The 20,529-nt window shown below is 34.9% G+C and overlaps 1 protein-coding gene across 1 annotated transcript; it reads left to right on the top strand.

The window, feature by feature from the left end:
* Nucleotides 1-1,370: 1,370 nt before the first annotated feature.
* Nucleotides 1,371-19,816, top strand: LOC129870283 (uncharacterized). Its single transcript, XM_055945010.1, has 9 exons — nucleotides 1,371-1,867; nucleotides 2,676-2,723; nucleotides 2,834-2,893; nucleotides 11,872-11,955; nucleotides 12,066-12,170; nucleotides 17,725-17,838; nucleotides 17,950-18,050; nucleotides 19,148-19,259; nucleotides 19,441-19,816. The coding sequence occupies exons 1-9, from the start codon at nucleotides 1,376-1,378 to the stop codon at nucleotides 19,567-19,569; spliced, it is 1,245 nt and encodes a 414-aa protein (XP_055800985.1). The 5' UTR covers nucleotides 1,371-1,375; the 3' UTR covers nucleotides 19,570-19,816.
* Nucleotides 19,817-20,529: the final 713 nt, after the last annotated feature.

Below are 20,529 nucleotides of genomic sequence, written 5' to 3'. Positions count from 1 at the left end.
TAATGTACATGCTAATGATATGATTGTACAAATAAAATTTGCATCATACCTTACTATTTTAAATTAGTGTACTGCATTTTTTTGTATAAAAAGTATTCATAAAAAATAATATATTATGTATATGTAATTATAAAAAATATGTATATAATCAATCGATTCGATTCGATTCGGTTATTTCTTCGACTTTCTTGAACAAAATCATAATCAAACCAACTAATCAGCTTTTAAAAGTGTAAAGCCAAACCAAACTAAATAAAAAACAGTTTATTTGATCTAACTGGTTTTATTTTTTGGTTTGGATCAGTTTTTATCCAAATCGTTAACACCCCTATCCATATTGGTGCTCCATTTTGGATTAAAGATCTCTCTGGGGGTTTTAATGAATCATTCGATAGAGTATATTAAAAAAAGTTAATGCTTATATTAGTTTTATGTACTTTAATTGGTATTGAGATATGTACAACTAATATACAAAAATTGATGAAAGAAGTAATGCAAATATTTTTAATGCATGATTGAAGGTACAATTGTCCCTCAAAATTCTTCCCACGCCATTTCACTACATTTGTGGAAGGTATTTTTATAACAAATATTTTTTTAACAATAATGCAATTTATATTATTTTTAATACACCAAATCAACACTACATAAGAAACAATTTTAGCTCAATTAATATAAGTATTACTAATGCCAACATTAAAACGTACATGCCATATCACACTATTTTTATATATCCTACCAAATGAAACCTTTAGAGTTAATGATTGAACATACACTATAATAACAACAATAACATATGCAGTGGAATTGGGAGAACAAAATGTACGCATACTTATACAAGGTAAAAAAATTATTTTGAAAGATTATGGACTTAATTATAGCAAATCCAAGTACAAGGAGTAAGAATACAATAAAGAAAAAAATATAATAACTAATAAAGGAATAAATCGTGCAAATCTTATAAAAAAACAAAAAAAATAAAATAATACAATAATCGAAACACAATAAATTACAATCAAACACCACCATGCCTAAAAACTCGAAAAACATAACAACACTCTATTGACTAATGTTCTCCACGAGCTCTTATCTAAAATCATACCTTAATAATTTAAAATTATGTGACATAGTGTGTTATCACTTTTTCCTATTCTACCCCTCTTCGTATCAACCATAACCATTTCTATATCATCGACGGACCAAATGATCCAAATTCATCAAAATTATAACTTGCAAAACTTAACACTAAAGTAAAGATATGACGAAACAAACAATCACAGTCACACTATCTTGCCACGTGTCATCATCTCCAGTGTCCAAAGCAAGGTATACAAAAACAAGAATAAAGTAAAATCAGTTACATCTTGAAACCTTCATGCTGTGTCGCTTGACTCGCCAACTCACCTTTCTCAACCCGGCCGAGTCGTACCGGTTCAACTCATTCACCGGCACACCGTACCGTCGCCAATTTCCGGTCAAATCTCTCCTCACTAAATATTCCGGAAAAATCGCTAAGTCATTCTCGATCGCTGTGAATTCCAAAACTTCCTCCTCCTCGGCGGTCATCGGGAGGCGTAAGCCGGCAGAGATGAGTTCAAATCCGATGACGGCGTCGGTGACGGAGGATTTTGTTCACGTTGATGGTGGAGCTGATAATTTTAATTCGGAAGGCTCGGAAGCGAGTGTTGTGGAGAAGCAAGGAGTTGAAGAGGTAATTTCAGCGAATGTAGAGGGAGAAAAAGAAGGATATGAAAGGAAGGTTTTGCCGGAGGAATTGGCAAGGAGTGTAATGATGCTAACTTGTGATTCTTCTACTGATGGAGGCATTTGCGATGTGTATGTCGTTGGCACTGCTCACGTTTCTGCGGTAAATTTACTGCTTTTTTTCTATTACTTTATTAGAAATAATCCTACAACGGAGATATTCGAGTGAGAATAGTTCATATTCATCCTCTATAGTTTTGTTGGAAATCGTACAAGTAGCTATCACAAAGAGAGGTGAGAAAAGAAGTGTACAATAGTGAAGTTTTTACATATTTTTTCTCTCTGTTGAGTTAAAGGAGGTGATAGAAATCGCATTTCCTGTATGTTACCCTATTAGTCTGTAATTCTACTAGCATTATTTTAGGAGGAGGACCAGGTGCTTTTTAGTAATCACACTTGAAGTACTTTTTTATGTGTAAAGCTTCTTAAGACTAGTATTTAATTTTGGTATGATCCAGCTTCCCAGTAGCAGAAGCGGAATTAGTAGATCATCAGTAATAGTTTGCTGAAATGATGCTCTAACAACGTAGGATTATTGGATATCTCGTGAGCATTGTTTGATGATATGTTGTTTAGTTTTGGATTTGACTCTACATCAGCTGGTGCATGGTTAAATAGATGAATATGATTGACACTTCTTGAAGTTAAGAAGCTAACAGTAGAAGACGTAGTTAAGCTCCCATGCCTTATACAAACTAAGCTTGTATGAATATGTACTACTTCCTTTATTTTCATACCTTGTCTTTCTTATTTTCTCGTTTCTCTTGATTAGGTTGATAAAGTTTGAAGCTTTATATGCGACTTATACCTTTTATCGAGTTAATCATTCATCCTAAAGAAATTGATGTTGTAATACAGATTGAGTTATAAAGGATGTTCAATCATCTTAACTTTACTACGTATGGTTACAGGAATCCTGCCAAGAAGTTGAAGCAGTAATCAATTTCTTGAAGCCAGAGGTCGTACTTCTAACAATCTATTGGCACCTAGCAGCCTGTGGTGCATGCTAAATTCTCTTCTTTTTACGTTTTTAACATCAGTCTGATTCATACTGGATTGTTGATGATAGGTTGTCTTCTTGGAGTTATGCTCAGGTCGGGTGGGTGTACTTACACCGCAGAACTTAAAGGTCAGTCTTTCTATTGGTAGGCTCTCTTTTTATCATTCTAGAATTCATGCAGTTTGCAGAAAACATTGGAAACAGAGAATTTATTCGGTTAGGAGAATATCCAGCATTTTGGTAATAAGTATAGAACTGTTTCCTAGCTGGTATTAGGAGTCCTTTAAGGAAAAAAGATCAGGTTTCAGAGATGTACATATGTATTCTTTCAATGTTGTAATGGAGGATTATGATTTGATTTCTGAATCCTTGTTGCTTCTTTGGTGCTTTCGTGCAACCTTATAATAGGAGGTTATGTCTAACCTCTTCCTGTTAGAATTAATGTTTCAATTAATTTTGAAACAGTTCATCCGATAAGAGTTTCTTGATTTCCAAAAGAAATGAATGTGAATTGGAATTTCATTCCTTATTTAATTTTTTTACATTTTAGGTTCTTGAAAGACACATTATATTTCAAAAATTCATGAACCTATTAAAACTATTATTTAATGATAACTCTTCTTTTTCAATTTTACCTGTGACGCTTTCATTATTTATTTAATCGTTATTTGTTATTAGTATTTATTTATTTGTATTTATTTGTTATCTATTCGTTATTTGTTTGTTGTTTTTCTCATAAAGCTTTTAAATTTTCTATTCTTATCTAACATTTTTTATGCATTTATGCTTTTACTGAGCCGAGGGTCTCCAAGAAACAACCATCCTACCTTGGTAGGAGTAAGGTCTGCGTACATTCTACCCTCCCCAGACCCCATGTTGTGGGATTTCACTGGGTTGTTGTTGTTGTAACTCTTCTTTTTCAAGAACTTTTATCATATAAATACTGTTTCTTTTTCATTGAAAAGGCAACCACTCCAAAAATCTTTCCCTTGAAAACATTTGAGAGACAATCATCAAAAGGTGAAATCACCGATTCAAGAATAGAAGAGCAACATTCTTGAATGTTACTTGTTTTGTGGCTTAGTTGAATTTCAAAGATAGAGTTGTTATTTATTCTTCGTTTGCTCGAGGGAGAGGCTCAAACTATCTTCACGAAACGTATTAACGTGCCTCTAAGGCAATCAAGTTCAATTTTGGATTTCTTGTACTATTATCATTCTTGTTCTAACAATTTGAAGATAGTTGTCTATATGGCTTCTACATCAAAATCGATGCCTAATCCTTCTTGTTCCATCTTTGCCTAATCATCATGTTGAAATTTTTGATGGCAAAGCCTTCAGTAGATGGCGTGGAAAGTGGAACTCTTTTTAAGACAATTGAAGTTGACATATGTTCTTAAAAAACCTTGACTTGACGTTCCTGGTTCTGAGGTAGCAACTGACGAGGCTATTTTGATTAAAGAACCAATTGTCAAGTGGCAAGATGATGATTATTTATGCAAGAATTATATTCTTGGACGAATGTCCAACAAATATTATGATCAATATTATGTTAAGTGCAAATTTGCTAAGGAGATTTGCGATACTCTTCAAGCTATCTATTTGGCCGAAGAGGCAAATTCAAAGAAATTTCTTATTCAAATTATAGGGAGTTCAAAATGGTTGATGGCTAGTCAATCACAGAACAAAACAAGAATTCCAACTAATAGTAAAATTGCTATATCTGAAATTGCTCTTAGATGAAAATTTTCATGTTGGTGCTATTGTCTCAAAACTTCCTCCATCTTGGGAAGAGTAAAAAGACGCACTCTTACACAAGAAAGAAGATTTGACTTTTGAACAATTGTCGCAACATTTGCAAATTGATCAATAGATACAGTATTGTGACAATAGTATTTTGAAGGAACCCGTTATGAAAGCTCATGTTGTTGAAGAAAAATCAATCAAGTAGCTGACAATAAGAAATTTTTGAAGGCGAAGAAGAGTATGGATTTCAAGTGTACCAATACCAATTCTAAGTCAAATAAATGTTATCATTGTCACAAAATTGGTCACTATGATTGTAAAATTCTTAAAGCTGAAAAAAAGAAAGAAAAAGCAAATAACAATAGAAAAGATGAACTTGTGGCAATGGTCATAGAAGCATTTGTAGCAGAAGATCAAGTGGAATGGTGGATAGACACTGTCGCAACTTGTCATATATTAGGTGATCGAAATACTTTTATGACCTATGAAATAGTACCTATGAATTAGTGAGGGACAATAAAATTTTGTATATGGGGAACTCATCCTCTGCTAAGATTGTTGGAGAAGGAAATGTTGAATTGAAATTTACTACCGAAAAGATGGTCACATGATATTTGAAAGAACTTGGTGTCAAGTATGTTTTTCTCAAAGCATGATTTTTTTAAATGATTTTTAAGGTCGATAAATTTATTTTGTCTAAAAATGACATGTTTGTTGGAAAAAAAATTATGCTTGAGATTTTCATATTGGATGTCTCAAGTTCGAAACCCCTTGTCAGCGGAAGCAAGGGGTTTGCCTTTTGGGTTGAGCTCATTGCATCGGGTTTGCCTAGTGTGGGTTACCACTCTTGTGTGGTTTGCATAGGAGCGGAATTTTTACCATGTGTGCACTCAAAGGATAGCAGCTGCGGGTTTTTCTTGTCATAAAAAAAGAAGTTGAAAATAAGCTTGAAGATTAAATCAATTAGATCTAATAGAGATGGAGTATTTAAAATCAGATTTTATTGATCTTTGTGAAAAAAAGGGCATTGAGAAACAATTGACTATGTCTTATGCCCCTCAATAAAATGGTGTAGTAGAAAGAAAAAATAGAACTTCATAGAAATGGTTAAAAGAAAAAATAGAACTTCCATAGAAATGATGAACTCTATGCTTTATGGATTTGGTATGACTGAAAATCAGTGGACTGAAGCCTTATTTTCTACCCGTCATATTTTGAATTGAACTCCTCCCAAGAAACATGATGCATCTCATTATGAACTTTGGAATAATCGAAAGCCAAATATAAATTATTTTTAGTATGGGGTTGTTTGGCTCATGTTAGATTAGCAGATCAAGATATGACTAAGATTGACTATAGAGGAATATATTTTGTGTTTATTGGTTATTTACAAACCAAGAAGGCTCATAGATTCTTAAATCTTGAGGCCCCAAGCCCTTTCACAATTATTGGATCTTTACATGCTAACTTTTTTAGCATATATTTCTTCAGAAAAAAGAATCTTTGGAACAAGATACAAGATCTTTTATATCTCCTCTTAAATGGAAAATAGTTGAGCCCTCAGAAGAAAGCCAACCAAGGTGTAGTGCAAGATTAGCCAAACCAAGAGATTTTGGACCTGATTTTCAAGTCTATTTAGTTGAAAAGGATATTGAAAGTTATGATGAAGCAATGTCTTCACATAATGCTCTTTTCCAGCGTGAAGCTATTGATGATGATATGACCCTACTCCATATCACCGAGGACATGACCTTAGATAGAAAAGAGTGGAGGTCGCAGATTAGGTGTCACGCCCCGGGAGGGTACCCTAGATGTGGCCGGCACTCGAAAACCATTTCTGGCCTTCAAGCGAACCACTTGGTCCAATCACACTTTCATTCAGTTACACTCTATTAGCGGAAGACTCAAATTATAAGAATATTATTCATAATAAAGCCAAAGGCCAACCACATCTCCATTCAACAACTAGAAAAATAAAACTAGTCACAACGAAACAATTCAACATCATCCACACTCTAGTCTATGAAGCCTCTATCAACAATATAAGAGGTGCCAATGACAAATTCATGGCTACCACAAATCAAAATAAAGGAAAACTAACTCAAAGCTGGAAAGATAACCGCGGTATCCTCCGAAAACAAGGAGGACTCACCAACTAGCTGGAAGTGAATAGATTTTCAACGATGCGCCTGTTGATGATCTCTAGTACCCGTCTCTGCATCATGAAACGATGCAGGCCAAATGGCGTCAGTACGTGGAATGTACGAGTATGTAAAATGGCCGAATGAAACATACATTAAGGTGGGATCAAATCAACTCAGAATCTCAACTCAGAAGAAGGTACAACTCAATCAAGATGTTCTGATTCTAAACAAAATATAATTTAGACAGGACCAATAACATACAATCCATCCCAATCCATCCCAATCCGACTCAGAGTACTATCAAGACCTATATGGGAGTTTCTCTTATCTGACAACCATCACTTATGAGCCAGTAATAGTACAACAAGCCGACGTTGTTGCCACGTCCGTTCATACCTTGCCAGGGTACGAACGAATCAACAAATCATAAATTCATAACCAATCAAGTCCTCTTATGTCAGGACAGTAATTTGGAAAACATCCGACTTTAACGGTCCAATTCCTTCCTACGTTTGGCGACGTAGTTATTGGATTTGAGTTATTACTTACTCTTACCCAATTCGGTGCTCGATACTCCTCCCAAGACTCAATGCTCATAAAACTCTATTCAATCAATTCAATCTAATCATATCGACCAGTCTCGTTTGGACCTCTGTCAATTCATCAATTCTATTCCAAATCAAGCCTCTTGACCAATCATATTATCCAATCAACACCAATCTTATATATATATATATTTTAAAGGCAATCTCAAGAATATTGCTTACTTTACTTTGTGTCATCACCTTTGACTAGAAAGAATGTCTTTCCATAGTGTTCTTTTGCCAAACATTATTATTTAATAACTATCCAAGTTGTCCCAAACCAAACCAAACACTTCACGTAAAATTAGGAAATAAATGATAAAGTTAGTTTTTTCTATATTATTAGAATATATCAAAGTGGAAGTATTATATGAATATACTAATAGGAATATAACTTTTTCTTAAATATAATTTAATTTCATGATGCTAATGGAATTCCATTGAGGCATCAACTCACAGAAATTGGATTCATGCTAACTAAAAGGTTCATCAAATATTGTTCTCATCTTATTTCTAGCAATTTGGATCTGTGAAGGTGTTAAACTAATGAAAACATCCTAACCAACATTGTAGTATTCTTTCTATGTTCCATCATTTGATAGTCGAATTAAACTGTAACGTACCAACGGATTTCAAGTTACTGCAAGTTAATTATCTATTGTTAATATAACAAAATATGTTTAACAACTCATATCAATCAACTCTTAGACATACCAAAATATGTATAACAACTCATATCAATCAACTCTTAGACATAACAAAATATGTATAACAACTCATATCAATCAACTCTTAGACATAACAAAATATGTATAACAACTCATATCAATCAACTCATATCAAACATGAAACATTTATTAATTTCTCAACTTATCAATATCAACATAACAAAAATCAAGTTAATAGATGTATGAACTCATTAGAACATAGATCTATCAAGAAAACCCAATTCTTATGAAAATTCAATCTCAAATAAGATGTAGGGCACATGGTGAATTTAATCCATGTTTTTAGTAGCCTTACATACCTTAGTGTAGATTTTGAAGAAACCTTGATGTTAGGTCTTCAAAGGGAAACTTGAATCCTTGAGTTTGAGAGGATTTTATTGGAGATAATTTGAGAGAGAAGGGACTAAAGATTTAGGTTGTTTGGAGAGGAAAAGACTGGAATTTTGATCCAAAACGCGTCCAGTTTATGTATATAGATATTAGGTAATTTTACCAAAATATCCCTACAAAATCTGGAAAATCGGCCAAAATTCGCTGCAGGCCTTCTCTAATCGATCAAGCATAACTTTTGACTCCGAACTCGGAAAAATACAATCTTGGTGGCGTTGGAAAGAAGACTCAAAGACCTTTAATTTGATAGGTTATGGGACACCCAGTTCGTTATATTTTAGGAGATATGGTCGTTTGAAGTTGACCCTTATACTAACTCATTCGGAAACTTAGCCGAAAGGAATTCTTTGGACTTGACTTGATTTTTTTGGGATTCCTTATGACCCTAAATCACATATAATATTTTAAATACTTATGAATCAATCATAGATCATATATACAAATTGAAGCCTTCGAGTTCGATCTTATACGCACATGAAGAATGGTTCAAATCTTAATGAAAAAAATTGGGGTGTTACATTAGGGTAGAACGCTAGTAGGGATAAAATGGTGTCTTGCCGTGTGTCGGTTTAGGGTGGTCGTAGGTCTAGGCGTGCCTTTATAGTTGTGCTGCTATTGCCTTTGATCATCGCAGTACTTTGCTATAGTTATTGTTCTTGTCTTGTAAACTTTGCATTTTTTTATTTATATATATATATATATATTTTAATATTTTTTTTCATTATGCTATATATATTGTTTTTCTCTCGTACGTGGAACTGTGACTTTTGAACCGAGGGTCTTTCGAAAACAACCTCTCTTCCTCCATGAGCTAGTGGTAAGGTCTGTGTACATCCTATCCTCCCCAGACCCCACTTGTTGGATTTCACTGGGTATGTTGTTATTGTTGTTTATGTCAAATAATACATGGATTTTATCATATCTTCCTCCTGGATGTAACCTATTGGTTGTAGATGGATTTCAGGAGGAAATTGAAATCTAATGTTACTTTAGTTAAGTACAAAGCTCGCTTGGTAGCAAAAGGTTTTACTCAAATGAAAGATATTGTTTATTTTGATGCCTTTGCACCAATAGCTCGGATGACTTCCATTCGGCTCTTGATTGCTTTAGTAGTAATTTATGGTCTTGTAATTTAGGATGTGAAGACTGCATTTCTGAATGGAGATCTAAATGAAGAAGTTTACATGAAACAACCAGAAGGATTTGTCGTAAACAATGGAATGAGAAATTTAGAAGAGTCATGAATTTTAATGGCTACTCAAATCAATGGTGGTGATATTTGCATGTTTAGCGAATTTCAAGAAAATTCAGGTGTTATAATATGCCTTTATGTAGATGATATATTGATATTTGGAACTGATATTGAAAGAATCAAAGAAACAAAATCTTTTCTAGCTTCTCAATTTGAAATGAAAGATCTTGGAGAAGCCGATGTGATTTTTGGGTATTAAGATTGTAAGATTAGCTAATGGTTTTGACTCTTACTCAATAAGTTATATTGAGAGAGTTTTGAAGAGGCTTGGCCATTTTGACGACAAACCTGTTGATGTTCTTGATCAATTGACATATCCTCAAATTGTTGGGAGTCTTATGTAGGCCATGCATTGTACCAGGCCAGATATTGGTTACACATTAGGAACTTTAAGCAAGTTTACTAGTAACCCAAGAGTTGAACATGGGAATGCCTTAATTCGTGTTTTAGCTCTAAGCCAAGCAAGTTTAATTTTGGATTTCTTGTACTATTATCATTCTTGTTCTAACACTTCCTTCTCCTTCTTACCTCATCTCTGGGAGGTGAAGGGCTGACGGGAGATGTTAGGACTGCGGGTGGGACAGGACGGGGTGTACTTTAACTTGAAAATATTTCTTTTACTTGTATTTTGTAATGGAAAAAACCAAAAGAAGGATTTGTTTGTTAAATACTAATAGTCGAAACTAATAATGTGCAACGACGGAGTGAGGTATGTGTCATATCCCATAGGGATAAAAACTGTGATTTCTCTGCTAATTTAAAATCAGGTACTTTGAAGCGTTTCCATGGTTTTGGTAGGACAAAATGTGGTGTTTCTCGGATTCTCCACTGATGATCCATGGAGTTTACATGGAGAGTTGTAGGTCCTCTAATCTGGTTTTATTTTTCTTCATTGGCAAAACATGAGGTTGCTGATAATGGCTGTTCAGATTCATAGTTATGATAGAAAGTTATGGTTTTCCTAGCCTAGTTTTAGTTTTTCCGAACAAATTGAGGTTTTAATATGGCCTTGAGTTCATTGGATGACAGAGGTTTGACATTCTTTTGGGTATTGAACCTTGGGAACTCGTTTAATTTGATCGACTTTCAAGCTATATGGATCTCTACCTTTTTCTCTTATAATTGCTTGATAATTGGAACCAAATTCTGTGGGATTGGCTTTTGGGTTCCATTTGGTCAGGTTTGAGCTTATTTTGGCCGGTGTTTTTTGCACTATGGTTATTATTTTACTTAGTATTCTTTTGGGGATAGCGTTGCAGATGTCTTTGTCCATATCGTCTATGAATTTAGAGGAAAAGTTTCAACATCTCTGCACTCTTTATGAGGGTGTGCACATGCAATCATGCATGTAGCTTGAATACTAGCTTGAGTTCTGCATCCTGCATTACGAAGACAATTACATTAGATGTTTCCTCCCTCCCCAACCCCTCAAAAGAAGAGGAACTTTCAGCCGTGAGGAGGCATTCATTATTGTTTAACTTCTTTGGATTCATCAAATTTGAAGCACATGCATATGTATGTAGACATCATCTGGTTGTGTCAAACTGGTGTCATTTGTGATTGTCTCACTTTAATATTTCGTATCCACATGTTAAGTTGCCACTTTTCTCTTGCCCTTATTTTTTGCAATTCAGATTCATTTATTGGAAGTCTTAAATTTAATTACTAAGGCACATCAAGAGATTAACGTGTTCCAGTGGACTGGCCATGAGAAAAATCTAGATTCAATTAAGGGTGTATCAGATGTGTATGCTATTAAGTCAACTCGGTCATGGACATAGATGAAAAGTGAAATGACCTTTTGATATAGACTATGCCAGAGAACTGTATTCTCTCCCTCTTTCTCTGTCTCTTCTGTGTGTATGTTTTTTTTTTTTTTTTATGACAAGGGAAATCCGCAGCCTCTATCCTTTGGGTGTGCATAGGATAAAACCCCCGCTCCTATGCAATAGCTTGCAAACCACACAGGAGACTTCTGTGCATATGTTTTTTCGGCATCATGTTTATTGTCTTAATTTTTCTAAGCAAACATATTAATGACACCTACTTTTTCTTACTATGTTATAGAATCAGATAAGTATATTCTGAGATTCTGTCCATGCTTGATTTATCATTCAATTGAGTATTTTCATTAGCTGGTGTTTGTATCATTTAGTTTTAATATATATATATATATATTTTTTTTTTGATGAAAAACATTTTGGTGGATCCATTTTCTCCTCGTTAGGTTTAATGTTTAACATGCCCAATTCTGATATGGCCAGGTACCAACGATGGGAGAAATGGTGGAGATGTGGAAGAAAAATCAAAATCCATTTGGGATACTCTACAGCTGGTTTCTTGCCAAGGCATGACCATAATCTCAAAAGTTGTCTTTACTGTTCGAGGTGCTATGTTACTCCTTAACATTAGTGCTGTGGACATGCTGATCACTCATTGAATCTATGTTGTGTTTTAGGTTGCTAGCAAGCTCGAGGTTTTTCCTGGGGCAGAGTTTCGTGTGGCATATGAAGAAGCAATGAAGTATGGTGGGAAAGTGGTTCTTGGTGACCGTCCCGTGCAAGTAAGGCATTTTCACTGATTTCATTATTAATTGGTCTGTTTGCTTCCGTGTCTCAAAATTGATCATGTGAATCCCTGCTTTAACTGGATAGTGTTTTTACATCACCACATATCCCCTGTAATCCTGGCAAAATTTAGATTGCTGTCCTGTTGTGTCCCTTGAACATCAGAGTTGGTAAAGTAGGAAGCATTTCCTCTTCATCTCTCTCTCTCTTCTCTCCCTTCCCTGAGATAATTATTAGGGAACAATTAATCACAAACCATTAATCATTTGTGTTATTGAATAGATTACTCTGCTTATTGGATAAGGGCTATTAGAAAACAAATTTGTTGATGTTCTAGAAATCCATTTCATTCCAGATGATTCAGCAAACAACAACAACAACATGCCTAGTATAATCTCATAGATGTTGTTATTATTATCCATGAATAGCTAAATTTTCTCTGCCCAGACTATGATTATCTAATGACAAAATAATTTATTAATATAGTTATCTTTAATCTATTGTGAATGAGTTTCTTTTTCTCTCTCTGTAAAAATGGACGTTTTATATCTGGTGATAAGGGTTGAGGTTTCGAATCCTGTCAAGTGTGAAGATGCCGACTACTTCCCGGCTTTAGGTAGGCAAGCCAGAAGGGCGGTCATTAGCCGATGAGACAGGCACAGACTGCAAGGTGTTCCTGCCTTTAAGATAACATGACAGTTCGAGTAATATCCAAGATACCTTTGTGTAAAATCCTTGTTATAAGTCCATATTTACTTTTAATATTTAGAAATTTATTAACAATAAGTTCTAGATATCTTTATTAATAAAGAAAGTTTGTTGTTAGAATATCATTGCTTAAAGTATAGTTTAGGGCAACATTTTTCTATGAATAATCATCAATATACTGTTAATAGTTTTAATTTGTCTATCTCTGAGGTAGAAAATGATTTACAAAATTGGTCTATTCCAAAAGAACCTTTTGAAAAGATTTACCAACTAGGTAATTTTTCCATGTTTAAAAAATATAATATCAAGACTTGTGAATCTACTATTGCTATTAATAATTCCATTGAAACTATCAAGTTGTTAATTGCTGCTGACATTGATAGATTTAAGGAATTTAAGTTCCTTCATATTGGTCTTGTTCAAGTAGCTGTTAAACCTCTTTTCCGGAAAGGTCAGAATATTCCTATTTGTCTACTTCTTAGAGATGATAGACTTTTAAATTTTGATGTCTCTCTGTCCGGAGTAGTTGAAAGTAACCTCGCCAATGGCGTTCGGTCTACTTTAACTGTTACCCCAATTTCTCGGTTGATATCCCTGATCCCAATGTTATGGATACCTCAACTCTTAATGTCAAAACCAAGAATATGAATAGTAAATTAGATACCAGAGAAATAGTTGTAATATATCGGGTATATTACAAGCTTATGAAAACCACTATAGCCCTAAAGGCTATAACTGCTAGCGTCAAAGGAGTAACTATGCTCATGGAAGCTAACCAAGAGCACAGTACTACCTTCGTTCCTCGACTCCTTAAATGGAACGATATCCTCATGGATGAAGAGTGAAAATTTGACTCTATCACGAACCCTTTACCTGTTCAACCCAAACGATCTCAAATCGACAGGGTTTTTCAATTTTCAGATGGATCGATTAATCTTAAATGATTAAGATCCAACTCTTACAACCAAGCTTCTTCAAGTAGAACAATGTCTTCGGCAAGGCCTTCTTCTTTTGACCCACGGGAGGAAGATAACAACAACCTTTCGGAAGCTTGAATATATTGTACAATAGTGCAGGGTTCAAAGAAAATATGTAAGTAAATTTTCTGATGCCTTAATGAAATTACAAGTCTTATATAGACTTCGAAAAGAGATAAGGAAATCTCGATACTGGCTTTTGATTGGCTGCTCCGGATTGCATTATCTTGAGGGTCCACTGCTTGCGAGGCGTGCCCGTCTTTTATTATAGTCTTTAGCTTTAATAATGTTGTCGGCAATAATTTGCCCAAATTTTCCGAATGGGACAAATTTCCTTTAATGAGAGGATAATTTGCTTTCAGCTAAGTGGTCCCATTTGATGTTTAATTAAAAGAAATTCCGTCTCTTTGAGACTCTTCTTTTACTTTATAGATAATTTCGACTTTTTAAGTCTCCATCTGAAAGTCTAATTATTCCGAATTTTAACAACCTCAATTAGGATTAATCATCAAAAGGATTTAGATAAGATTGTGCTAAAGCTCTTGAATTTAGCATATCTCCATTATCATTGCTCTGTGAAGAGGCTTTATCAAAGCTCTTGAGCAAGTGTTTTGACTTTATATTCCTTGTCTAGGGCAAGGATCGGGAAGACCTGCAAAGAAACAATATCAAATTTCTCCTTGGCCTACTGCTTGGAGGTTGCTGTAGGTGCAACGGCTTCAGCGAAACTCTCAGGAGTTTTCATGGTATAACGATCTTTGGTCTGAGTTTAGAAAAATCTTTGCTTTCCTGAAGGAGAATAGGAACTAGGCTCTTGGCCTTGTAAAATGTTTTTTTCAAAACCAAGGGATTTGACGATGAGCTCGGAGGTAATGGTGGATATGCAGCCGGGTTTATAGGAGGCAATTGTGCTAAGGCTGAATATCTATTTTGTTCATTCAATGATGGCCTTATTTCGAAAGGTTTGGCTAAAGGAGTTTTAGCTCCTTCTCTTCCCTTGAAGGGACCACTTGATGTTGGCCTTACTGCTGGCCTCATGTTTTTCCCTGCAAAAATTCTTTGGTTAGAAAATCTGGGAGAGAATTGTCTTCTCCCTTGAGAAACTCAATTTGAAAATCAAAGCTGGATAATAAGGCCTGCCATCTAGCAAATATTTGTTTAGAGACTAGATTTTTAACATCCTTTTGCAAGATATCTTTAGCAGACTTGCAATCTACTCGAAGTAGAAATTCTTTGTTGATAAGGTCATCTTGAAATTTAGTAATACAAAGAACTATAGAAAGAACTTCCTTTTTTACCGTATTATAATTCTTTTGAGCAGAATTTCAGATTCCAGAGAACATTTTAAAAATATATTTTAAATGGGACTTCGTGGCACAAAACTTGATTAATCGAGTCCTAATAAAGCTGATACCAGATATTGAGATACTAAATCAAAAAAAATAATGACAAAACAGATAAAAGGTTCATTAACACAAAATTCTGGTTTTATAGCGATGTGTATTATGATGAATGAAATATCTCACACGACACATCGGTGAATGAATGAAATCTTGGCTTTCTAATAAGGATTGGACAATTATCTTTCTTTGAACTAACTTTTGACTGTGAGTTAGATTTAAGGCCTAATTTAACGTATTATGATTGCCTAATATGGACTAAACGAATATAATGTTGTATACAAATATTTTCTTATTGAACTACGTGATGTAAATATTTTTTCCCAGTAGACATAAAAGCATATTTTCCCCTTTTGACAGTTTTATAGTGGTGATGATCAGACTCAACATATCGAAACAGTTAATGGGATTGAGGGCTTGTGGGAATGAGACTATTTCTTTATCTTATCCCCTCTTTAGGAGTTTCCATTTATTTAATTTTCTTGATGATTCGAAACTACAACTTTAAATGATACCTTGTCATATTATTACTTTGCAACCGCATATACCAAACTAAACTTAGTAATATTAAATTGAAAATCAATTTGGTATGGTAGTGTTGATTTTTTCTCTAAGTTTATTAATGTCAAACGCATTAGGGGAATCTACAACCCACTCCCTTATTGGTCTCCTGACAAATATAATGCTAATCATATACATGTATATCATTAATATCATTATTTTTATGCACTCTCCTCCACTCTTCAATATTTAATTAGAATATGGTCAAAATATTTGTAATATTCCAATTTTTTGTACTATTAGAATCTCACATCGATTTTTATGTATGAATTGTACTTTTCTTATATGATTTCGGATAATCCTCCTCACTCGAGCTAATTTTTAGGGTAATATAACATCTAATGTCCTTTTTTTTTCAAAATGATATCTGAGGTAGACCTGTCCCTAAAAATGTTGAACCTTTATTAACTTATTGTCACACCCAACTCACCGGGCCGTGCGGGCACCCACTATACACCCCAAGTAGGAGAACCCTTAGATAAGAACAGTTGTAGAATTTAAAACAAATTTGAATAATTAAACCAAAATTCTAAAGAAAACTATATTAAGACCAACTTACACAACTATACAAATCCCCAAGGATACTAATCTAAACAAGTACAAGAGCTATTAAGAGTAGAAATAAAATAAAAAAACAATGACCCAGCTTCCACCAAGATAAGGGAAAAATAGAAGCTGTTGGAGGATCGCCTTCGTCTTCACCTACGAGATATAACTGACCCTACAATCAGACTATGCCAAGTGGCATAACAAGAGTAGTATCAGTACAAACAACACGTACTGGTAGACATCATCGTTTAATCTGATACCCACCGCATAATATATGAACAGAAAAGTAAGAGATATCATAATACTTGGACTTTCTCAATTTAGCCACCCCAGCCCAATAAGTGCACTTCTTATTCTCACCCTTAGGGTATTGACCACCCTAAACAACACGATTCCACTACCACCCTAGTCACAACTTAAAACTGTGGGTTAGGGACCCACCTTACTATTATTCCATCACCCCAATAGTCCCCACCTAGCAACCTTAACCATTCAATGATTTCGCCCAACCCTCACTAGTTGGTCTAATTGTCTCACAACATAAAGCATATCCATCTCAGAACCGCACTCTCCTACTCAGCTACGCCTGCCTCAGCTTCGTATCTGGGAGATTCTGGATCTCCATCTTCTTTCTCAGAATCATTTGCTATAATAGATTTTGAAGTTGTACCTTCTTCTGGGTTGCTAGCTCTTTTTAGAACTTGTTTCGTGAGAGCTTCAATCTCAATTTTGTGAAATCTTGCTTTCACTTCTCTGATTTCTCCTTTAAGGAGATTGACTTCTCCACGGAGTTCTTCAATTGAAGGTTCTTCCTTCTTAGAATCAAATATGTGCATGATTTGCTTCATGCTGAATGGGATTACTTTCGGTTTCTCTTCATGTTGCCGAGTAACCAATTTTTGTAATTCTATGAGGTACCTTTTTCTGGCATCTTTGTCCTTGATATGTTCAATTGTTGAGAACAAAGTTTTGGCTGAACTTTTTGAAATAACTCTGATAGATTTACTATCACAAAGGAAAAATGCACCACTGCAATTGCATTCCGAAGTTTCTTCGTCAGATTCTGAATCATGAGCGACATTAAGAAACTCATCGTCGCTTTCCTCACGCTCCTCTCTCTCTCTCTCTCTTTTCTAATGCACTAGAGTACCACTTTCATGGAGTAGATCTCTATAAACATATGGGGTTTCAATGCTTTCATGATTTATCAGCTTACAATTACACTTTGGTAGCAGATTCCACATGAAAAAAAAAACAGTTTTGCGTATTCACTGTTGCTTTGCTCGGTATCTTTGGTTTACCTTTTGTTTTTCAGTATAATGAATTGTGAATTGTTGTATCTGTATTACGAACAGGTGACATTACGAAGAACATGGGCAAAAATGCCACTTTGGCACAAGACAAAATTGGTGTACTCTCTATTATTCCAAGCTGTTTTCTTACCAAAGCCTGAAGATCTCGTCAAAATGGTAGGTTCGTTGCATAAGATTGCTATGGGATTCCCTTCTCTGCATAAAGTAATTTCATTTATGGAGAAGAATTTCTTATGTTGCTTATGCCAAACTATTTTTGTTGGGCAGTTGAAGGAAATGGATGATGTTGACATGTTGACTCTTGTAATTCAAGAAATGAGCAAGCAGTTCCCTACTCTTATGGATACCTTAGTTCATGAGCGAGATGAGTTAGTCCTCTCACTTGCATACAATGTCCCCCCGCCCCCAACCCAACTCCCACTCCCCACCCCACCCTGACCCACCCACCCACAAAATCCCCCTGCCCACCCCATGCGAGGTCTGTTGGTATGATACCAGTTTGTTTGCTGCCTGCTTGTTCTATGGTATTGTTTTGTGAATTCAAGGTGATTACAGTTGTTTACTGGCTTTGAGTCTAGAACCAGGAACTAACTGTCAGGTTTGGCACTCGTACTTGATTTTAGAATTAGATGGCTTTTGTTTGACCAAGTCATTCCAGGTCAAAACATTGAAAATACTCTGATTAATTGCTTCTATGTCTTTAGAGTATTCTTAGTTTGGGTTGATATAACATTTGATCATAGGCTGTTAGACAATGTCTTCTCGCATGTACTCATAATCTCAAGTAATATGGAATAAAGGGACTAATATATGTCTCTGAGTTTAGAGCATGAGAGTGGTGCTCTATCTCACTATTGTGCTCCTTTAGGTGAAGGGTTAATGAGTGTCTTCTCAAGGAATCTCTGTGTTTCATTGCTTGTCTTTATTCACTGCTAGTCTCCGTAGAACATTATTTCTTTATCAATTCCTTTATTTGATTCTAGATTTCCCATAAATAAAGCCAATATTACTATAGCTCTCTCTTAGATTGAAATGTAATTTCAATATCTTATGGCGGTAACAGACTTTAACCCTCCACCCAACATAAAATAAAGGGGGTAGTGCCAAGAAAAAAGCCATTAATGGGACTAATTTGTGGTTGTTTGGTTGGACTAAGAAAAAAAGGATATATCTTGCTTATAAGCTTAAAGCTTAAACGTCATCAGTCTTTTGACAAATTCAGCTATAGTATGGTGATTACCAATGATTTAGAAGTCCTATGTTAGTGCTTGGCACAAATTGTTTCATTAGTCCAATCAAGCAGACTAGTAGTAACATCATTCTTCCTGCCGCCTTAAATTTTTCTAAAAATGCAGAAAGAGTGATTGATCCAACCTTTAGACTTTGACATTTGATACATGTTGAAAGTAATTACTTGTACCATTTAACAAATCTGAAGAATCTTACCCTCTCTCTCTCTTTGCAGGTTTATGTCATCAATGTTACTAAGAGTTGCCCGTGAACACAACTCTGTTGTCGCAGTTGTTGGCAAGGGTCATCTTCCAGGAATCAAGAAGAACTGGAAACAACCTATTGAGGTAATAGACATTTTTTCTTAGTGACAACTTTGGTAAGACTTGGATATCATCTGTTGTGCATCATGAAGTATATGAAAACAGAGCTTGATTTATTTTTCATATCCACATAGTCCAAAACTCGGTTTGAGCTTCTTACTCATAAGTTATTGAGAGCTTCTTGTGTTCTTATTTGCTTCCACAGGTTAAGGAATTACTATCAATACCGTCACCCAAACCTCTCATTTCTGTCAATAAGATTGTGACAACCCTTGGAGTTGCAATTGCAGGAGTGGCCATAATATCTGGCATTTACATTGCAAGCAAGAAATAATCATCAGAGGTTTTAGATCTGTCAGTCGGGCGTTCAATATGAACTTCATCAAGGCTCTGTATTGTGACTTTCCTAATTACATTACAACTCTCTGATAGCAATAAACTGCTAGGATTATACAAATCTAATTAGGAAAATTGTTTGAACTTTGGAGTGGAGTATATTCCTCCATTTGGTCTTTTGTTGTCCCCTAGTGTGGATTTGGAGGATAATCTGTCTGATCCTATACTTGCAGTCTTGCTTCTAATTTCTGGTTTTTCTTTTCATCCAAGCATTTAACAGCCATTGTATCTCAGCCTCCTGTGTTGAAACCTGTCTCTCTATACCCTACCATTCCAATAGTCTCTTCGACATACTCTTTGCATATCCACAACTAAAAAACAGATGAGTGAGATCTCTCCGGTGTCACAGAACTGTCTCGAGGCACCTGTATGCCGCATCTTTCAAGTCTTTCCACAGTAGCTAAATCTTCCCTGTAATGTTAACCATAGGATGAACTCCAAGAGATTTAAAGGACATCTCCACTAAAGAAAAGTGCATATTTGTCAAAATCTGATCTTTGAAGTCTTGAGTAGTACTTCAAATGAGAAGACGGTTGCAGATTCCTAATGAGACGAAGGTCAACTCTACGAAACCTGAAATTAGATTGGCTGAATATTAATTAAGCTTATAAAACATGCATAATACCCATTTCTTTCTTATTTATATTTCAATTTGTTTTTAAAAAAGGACCTTTGAATTTATATTACTGCCAAATTCACCAAAATAATAAATATTTGTCACTATTCCAAAGAAGAGGACTTGAAAAAGAATTTTATTTTTCTAGTGCCGACACACATATATAAAAGCGAAAAACATGTTGTATTAGGTAGTTAAATAGATTAATAAAAAAGTTAAAGCTTAATAAGAATCACGAAAAAATCTTTAGCTCAGTTAATTAGCAACGTAAACTTTTACCTC

Source organism: Solanum dulcamara, chromosome 10, assembly GCF_947179165.1.
Source record: "Solanum dulcamara chromosome 10, daSolDulc1.2, whole genome shotgun sequence".
Classification (NCBI taxonomy): Eukaryota; Viridiplantae; Streptophyta; class Magnoliopsida; order Solanales; family Solanaceae; genus Solanum; species Solanum dulcamara.
The sequence above is the reverse complement of the archived record's forward strand: the minus strand, read 5'-3'. Positions and strand labels throughout refer to the sequence as shown.

Excerpts from the sequence above, each read along its gene's own strand:
- LOC129870283 (XM_055945010.1), top strand. The coding sequence starts at position 1,376 with ATGCTGTGTCGCTTGACTCGCCAACTCACCTTTCTCAACCCGGCCGAG. Across the intron at positions 2,894-11,871 it reads TTACACCGCAGAACTTAAAG|GTACCAACGATGGGAGAAAT; the intron begins GTCAGTCTTTCT and ends TGATATGGCCAG. Across the intron at positions 17,839-17,949 it reads CTGAAGATCTCGTCAAAATG|TTGAAGGAAATGGATGATGT; the intron begins GTAGGTTCGTTG and ends TTTGTTGGGCAG.